General features: G+C 39.0%; 1 protein-coding gene across 9 annotated transcripts in view; it reads right to left on the bottom strand.

Moving 5' to 3' along the window:
- Positions 1 to 205: 205 nt before the first annotated feature.
- Nrg3 (neuregulin 3) overlaps positions 206 to 7297 on the bottom strand; it is a 977464-nt gene continuing 970372 nt past the window's right edge. For 3 of the 9 annotated variants that reach the window (XM_075988673.1, XM_075988672.1, XM_075988674.1), the window contains exons 9-10: positions 2556 to 2627; positions 1688 to 2319 (exon numbers count right to left, since the gene is read on the bottom strand). In XM_075988673.1, the coding sequence (XP_075844788.1) occupies positions 1812 to 2319; positions 2556 to 2627 (580 nt within the window). In that variant the 3' untranslated portion in view covers positions 1688 to 1811. Of the gene's footprint in view, positions 2320 to 2555; positions 2628 to 7297 lie in introns of all 9 variants that reach the window. The other 6 variants (XM_075988677.1, XM_075988678.1, XM_075988679.1 and 3 more) reach the window with 4 other exon arrangements.

Below are 7297 nucleotides of genomic sequence, written 5' to 3'. Positions count from 1 at the left end.
GCAGCTTTGATTAGGTTTTTAATGCTCTCCCTTTTCCCTAGATGATTTTATCTGTTATCAATGAAAGCTCGCAGATAACAAGTTGCAATGTGTTTAACAGAAATAACTTACCTCAAGCAAGAACTGTATATTTTCTCTGCTGAAAACCAAATCTTTGAAATTTTAACCAAGCTGTCCCGAAACTACAGTAAAAGCAATCTTTTATGTACTTTCAAATACTGTGCCTTTTTATTTAAACAGTGTAAACATAACAACACCACCAATAATCAGATAAAGACTGGATATGGGAACACTAGTTTCCTTGAATGCCCCATAAAAAGAAGGGAAAATAAAAACAGACACATCTTCAGGAGGTTTTCAGTTCACCTTAGCAGTGGTAAAAATATTGCTTTATTCCAAATGAACATACAACACAATTTATTGTTTGGGGGGCATTGCTTGTGAACTGAGTAGTCTGGGATTTGTGATTTTCAACAATTTATTCCTTCCATGTTAAACAGAGAAGCTAGAGCCTCTGTCTACATAGAGCAAACTTACTGTAAAGTAGCAATGAGGATGACAAGAAATTAAAATGGTCACCTGTTAATTTGATAATTGGCTTGTGTCAGTAATTTAAGTAAAAGATTCAAAATAAACACATCTTCCATTAATTTGCTTTGTGATACTGATATCAATAACCCAAAGACTGTTCTTTTAAAAAGTATTCACATCAGAAAAGGGTCTAGACCTCGTCAAGAGTTTTTGTAAGACCCCACCATGCAAGTTACCTTGGTTCAAGAACTCTCTAACCAAATTTCTATTTAATGGAAAGTTTTAAAGTGAAAAGATTTAGGAGGGAAAATTTCTTTTGAATATTTGATTCCCTGATGTTTGAGAACAAATTTTTGCAAGCTTTAATATGCACACACATGCACACCCATACGTACAAGGAACACATGTGCATACAGCATATGTGCTTGGGTGAGCAAGTCCACACACTCGCAAGCTCATACCTATGCACACAGGTACACACACACACACACACACACACACACACACACACACACACTGAGAGGTGCCCTTTCAGAGCTTCTAAACACTTTCCAAGAAAAAAACATTTCTATTAGCATAATTTTAGTGGCACAACATTGTCATTTGTGTTTTTGTTTTTTTATCTCTTCTCCTATAATAGTTTCCCATCTCGCTCTGAGGTTCTGTGCTTTCAAATGTCAGAGAAAGATGGCACACGAGAGTAGCTAAGATTAACCAGGTTACTCCTATTTTCCATCTTTCTTCCTGTTCGTGTTTTCCCACCAGACTTTAAAAATCAAATACAAAGCACTCCACTCCTTGACGTGACATAAACTGTGGTGAGAGCATTGATGAATAGAAATTTAGGGGTTGGAACTCAAGAGCCAAATGACCAGGGCTACCTGCTCACCGGCACATCCTTTCTTGGGATATAGCGCATGTCTTTGAAGCTAGGTGAACACCAGTTTCTTTTCCATACAGATACTGGCACTATGGGACCAGAGGTTGGAATTGGCCAAATCTTCCAAGAGCCAAAGAGGACAGTGTTGGGGCTAACTGAAAGTGGATTCAGAATCCTCCCCCAAAAGCTTTAGTGGTAAGCTTTATCCTTCCTGAAACGTTTCTTTTCTTTCCCTTTAAAAAAATATTTTGTTAAAAAACACTATGATATGAGGGCGGCAGACTATTTGGTTCTTTTCTAAGTAGATGCTCTTAAATTAATGCATATAAATAATTTGTATTTAATTTCCTCTCTTTCCTGTTGAGCAAAGCAGAGAATGCACAGATTCCTACATCTCGAGTCACTTGGTTAACACAGAGTCTCTTTGTATTTCGTTTCTTAAGACAAATTGTGCCTCTCGTTCTGATTTGGCCGTGGGACTCAGGGGAAGAAAGGCTGTGTTTTCACTCGCGCTGTCCTCAGTTTCCACGCTGGCCAGTTCATAGTCTTCTGACCGTCTGGCATCAGTCAGAATCCGGATCTGTTCCTGCACAGTCTCTAGCAATATCTTCACTTCCTGTTGTTCTTCTAGGAGACAATCGCTGACTGGAATACTCGCATTGACGATGTCAGCGGAATAGGAGTTTTTGCACCATTTAATGCTTTTGACTTCAGAAATCCCTGGCATTTGCATGCAGGTTTCTTCTAGACCCACCGAAGGGATGATGGGCACAGAGTTGGCCCTTGGGGATGAATAACCCATTAGGTCCTTTTGATCCAAGCTATTAAAATAGGGGTTTGTTTCTCTTGAAGGCAGTTGCATATTTATGGATGCGCTTTGTTGGGTTCTTAAGCCATTGGATGCATACCTGTCAAAAGATGAAGAGAGTCATATTCTGGTCTCCGCTGTGCCTCTGAGAACCATACCATCCAGAATGTCCTCCACATGCACCATCTCACTGACTTCTCACAGAAACCCCATGAGACGGATACTACGCTCCCACGGACAGAAAAGTCAATTGAAATTCAGATCAGTCAAGTGACTTGCCTAAGGTCACACAGAAAAATAAGTGACAGACTGAGACTCAAACCCAGATCTTCTTACTTTAAGTCCAGGGGTCTTTCAACACACCACAGCTGTATAGGCAGATGGGATATAGTCTTCCTGACCTCTATCCTAGAATACAAAGTAAATGGGGATTGAGCACGTGTGACCTTTTCCATCGTGACAAACAGGACATCACCACGGCATTACTTCACTCATAACTCTTCCACCCTCTCAGACCTGGGTCTTTCTGATTGACTGCTGTGGTCACCATAATTGAGAGCCATCAGGAAGTCCATTATTGACCATCAGGTATCGCGGTCCTTGAAACTTCTGCTTTACACAAGAAATGTATATTGAACTGCTGTTGACAGTTTGCCCTGTAGATAGAGTGCCTTAGTGCTGGCTGGCCCATTGCTGAGCCATAGGATCAAACCAGGGGTGCCCAATCCCTCTGCCTGTCCAGGGGGAATATAAAGGGTGTTCCTATAATCCTCCCAACATAGCAGGGCTCTTCAGTGTCCCTACAGTAAAAAAAAGAGCACTGATGTTCAGCAATGGCTTGTCACAAATACCAGCATGCCATCCCAGGTAATTTAAGGATTCCAGGATCTGAGTTGTAAACTGCTCAGTTATGGTGACTTTTTTCCTTTGATCTTTCCAGTGTCTGGAGTGGAACAGGTGTAACAGACTTTGTATAGTAGATTTTGTCACACTTTTAGTGACTTTATCTTTAAATAGTAAACATTAACATGTAAGCATAAGTCAAATAAGTCTAATAGATTTAATATCGTTGGCTTATATTGTAATGTAAATAAAAATTGTTTTTATGTATGTAAAGAATAGTTACAATGAAACGTATTGAGTAGCTGCTCAAAGAAGTCTCTACTGTGAGGTCACAATGGGGGTAGTGTCACCAGAATTGAGTAAAGATTGGTGAATAGCACTTGTGTCTTTTCTCCATGAATCCAGAATAGAGTTGGTGACCAATAAACCCTGATCTAATTAACACATTAATGAATGAATATACCTCTAAAGAAAGTACTCTTTATGTAGTTCATTAACCAATATCAGACATAACAGCTAACATTTGCACAGTGACTTGAAAATCACTTTCTCTTCAAATTATCTCACAAAAAATTAGTTTATCATTTTTATGTGATGAAGGAGTAGATAATTGCAAGGGGCATTCAAATGACCTGCCCCAAATTACACTTCTACATAAGCAACAGAAGGATTTGAATTCAAGTGTCAAGTTGTCTTTATAAAATTCAGAACCAGCTAATGAAGGAACCTCCTAAGGTAAGCTAGATTATAACATCCCTTTGGTTGTTTAATTTTATACAGCCATGCATACGAATATTCCTTATGGGATCTTAAACCTCTGTCTTATATAACAGAAAGTCAGATTCATGAATCAATTCTAATAAGAATGAGCAAACCTCAGGCCCTTTTTTTTAGTCTTTGAAACTACACTTTCAGAATGTACAAACACACATAAAATATGCCTTCAGATATTTATGTAAAGAAAAGAGCCAAGAAATATGACTGGAATAACACCATATCTTTATCAATGTCATCAGGGTAGATCTACAGATAAAACATAATAAGCTGTAATGTGGTCGTGATAGCAAGAGATAAATTCTGCTGGGAAAATGGTGAATGTCACAGAAGATGTTTGTAACTATTTGCTGTGATGACTCAGCAATGTGGCAAGGCCAAGCTCAAAGGCAACTAATGTCAAACTGCAAAAATCCACATATTCAACCTGACACTGAATTAAGGACTTAAATGAGAGAGGGGAATTGAAATTAATTACCCTGGGTCATTTCCCAAGCCAACTACTAGACATGTAACTGGCAATAACTGAATATTGACTCTTGCTACAGAGTGAAGAGGTCATTAAAGAATAATAGTTCTCCAGAGTTGATTTAATTTTGAATAAGAAGCCCACATCACTATGTAATTTGGACTCTCAGACAAATGGAAGCTCATTTGAATTTTCCAAATTCCGAAAGCACATAGGGGCTGGTGGTAAAACTCAAAGGAAGTATAATCTTAGTGTAATATAAGCCTGGGTTCAGTACCACACAAAACAAAAATATCATCTCTTATACTACTTGGATACTTGGGAGCTGGTGATGCTATGAGGTTTAAATCAAACAATTGTAAATTTTAAATTAAACAACTGGGCCATGCTCTTGCACCAGAATCACGGGTGACCCGCAAGTCTTCCTTGGGGCTGCTGTGAAGAGTTGCAGCTATGATATTTCAGCAAGTGTTTAAGTGGAATCAAAATTTATAGATGGGATTGTAACATAGAAGCTGTTCAGAGCTCTGTAAAATCTAGAATCTCAACAATTCCTTAACAGTTCGATGCTGAAAATATTCATTGCCATTGTAATCCTTTGGGTTGTACTCCCTACCATCAATCAAAGAAATCAGAGGCCACAAAGTACGTTTTTTTTTTCCCCCTTGAGCATGTGAGTCAAAAAAGGTGGCAATAACTAGCGACTGATTTGTTGTAAGTCAGGAATCAAGCCAATGACTTAGTTTCTCTTGTTGTCTCTTGAGATCTAATTTCTGAGGCGAGGCTTATAGTGGTGTTTAGGCATATAGCAGGTATATAGAACTGACCATCCACACAACCAGTGATTCCATTTTACACTGTCAGCCATTGCTGTGTTTTCAGCACATCCATTTCCTGGTTTCATAATTAATTTGGTCAGAAAGCTAACACATGAACTCACTTTTCTCTTGATAGGACCAATACCACACTGAGATAGCCCTTTAAGCTTTCCTCTTTGTTATATCTTCAAAGAATATCAAGATGTAAAATGCATCAAGTTGCTAACTAGATGATGTGGGAACTAACTGTGTTTTGGATCATGACCGGTTTGAAGATGTCAACCTGACTTTTCTGAATCTATTCCTTTTTATTAGCTTGTAATATATCAAATAATTGGCCTGACACATCCAGTACAGTCCTTTGTGCATTATTACTAGGCATGGCACTGCCCAGAGCATCAGTCAGAGAAAGGTATCCTCAATCTTCTATCTACCCCATTCTAAAGGTCTTGCTGTGCTATGGTAGATGATGTATTCAAGTATGCAGGCTTTCCTACCCAGAAGGGAAGGAACGTACATGAAGCCTAGTTAGTAGACAACAACCGTATGTTTGGTAAATAGGAACATATGGCCAGTGGATCTTGCAAATTCATTCACCCACCTTTCAGGCTAAGGGTAGATGTGAAAAATGAGAGCTGTGAAATTCTATTACCAACCTCATTTGCAGTCCTGAGAGACAGTCCATCCCCCAGGAATGGAAAAGAGCTGTTTTTAAGACTGAGAATAAGATTACTCTTGAGATTCATTGTGCTGAGGCCAGAGTGACGAACAGAGTCAACATTGATCAACACTGGGTGCCCACGACACTGAGCAAATTCATGTGGCCAGCCAGCTACAGAGACGATTGCTAATTCAGTGGCCATTGAGTCAATACAAAATTACAACTATGCTGACCCAGGACAGAAAAGAGGAGGCAGGAAACGAAAACCTTTGAGCTCTGGAAGGTCTGTGGATGTGTAACTCAAACTGCAACTTGCTACAGGCTCTGAACCTCTTAGCATCAATAACATTTGGGGTGAGAGCCACTATGACCAAGAGGGAAAACAATTAGAATAAAAGATAATTACACATGCTAATATTTACTGTAAACAAGAAAATGTGTGGGCAGGGACAGACTCCTGTGAATCACCATTGATTACTGATAAAGTAGTTTATAAACAGGGTCAATATAAATACAGGCTAAATGTCAACCCCTTGTCACAGGTAAGGGCATGTAAAATGCCGACTGCATCCTCACTTGCATCACAGACTTTATTTAGACAGTTTAGTTCCTGTCCTGCATTTGCAGGCACTCAGAAATGTGAAGGAATGGTCCTTTTGGAATTGTTCCAAAATTAAAAAGTAAAGCCATAGGCTACTTGGATCCAATTTCCAAAGATCCTTTCTTCTTAGGGAAACCCATGCCATGCTTAATCGGACAGAGCAATAGTCCATCTATTCCATATCTAGCAGAAAAGAGAATTGCAAGGCTCTGAACCGGACTTCCTACCTGCTTTGTTCTCAGGATTGAAACAAAAGATCTGAAATAATCACCTGGACCAAAACTACATAGAAACCCAGCCTAGATCACTCAGGAAGTCAACCACTTGGCACAGCTAGAGCCTGACTATGGAAATACCTACAGTAAATCTAAATTCTTAATTAATGATAGCATGGTGAGAATTGTTTATGGCAAAAACTGTTTCCATGGATACCATGTATCTGACATAGATTCTTAATACTCCCTTTTTGACCTGGCCACCGACCTTTGGGAGGTTTATATTTAAATAAAGCTCGAGCTCAGATGACAGCATTTTCTAAAATTGACACAAGTCATAAAGGACAGGGATCCAACTTTAATGGTAAGCTACTTTTACTTATTCCATGTGTGACTGAGTGGTTTACACCAAGAGCAGAGTTGTGATGAGAACCTATCTTGCATTCCACTTAGTATACTTTGAGCCCTATGTATGTTGGTACTTCCTAGACGACTTGGTACCTTTGTACTGTAGGCAATAACTATGGTGTCCAAATCCCTGATATCTCTATAGCGCAAATAATGAAGACGTTTCAGTTCTAAAGGTTTCTCTGTGGTTTTCTTCTTTTAATACTTTACTTAAACCTCACATTGAAGAATACTGGATGGATGTAGATATATTTATGTTACAGGTTAATTTTTAGGGTTTGATTCACAC

The sequence above is a fragment of the Microtus pennsylvanicus genome, chromosome 10 (genome assembly GCF_037038515.1).
Source record: "Microtus pennsylvanicus isolate mMicPen1 chromosome 10, mMicPen1.hap1, whole genome shotgun sequence".
In the NCBI taxonomy this organism is placed as follows: domain Eukaryota; kingdom Metazoa; phylum Chordata; class Mammalia; order Rodentia; family Cricetidae; genus Microtus; species Microtus pennsylvanicus.
The sequence above is the reverse complement of the archived record's forward strand: the minus strand, read 5'-3'. Positions and strand labels throughout refer to the sequence as shown.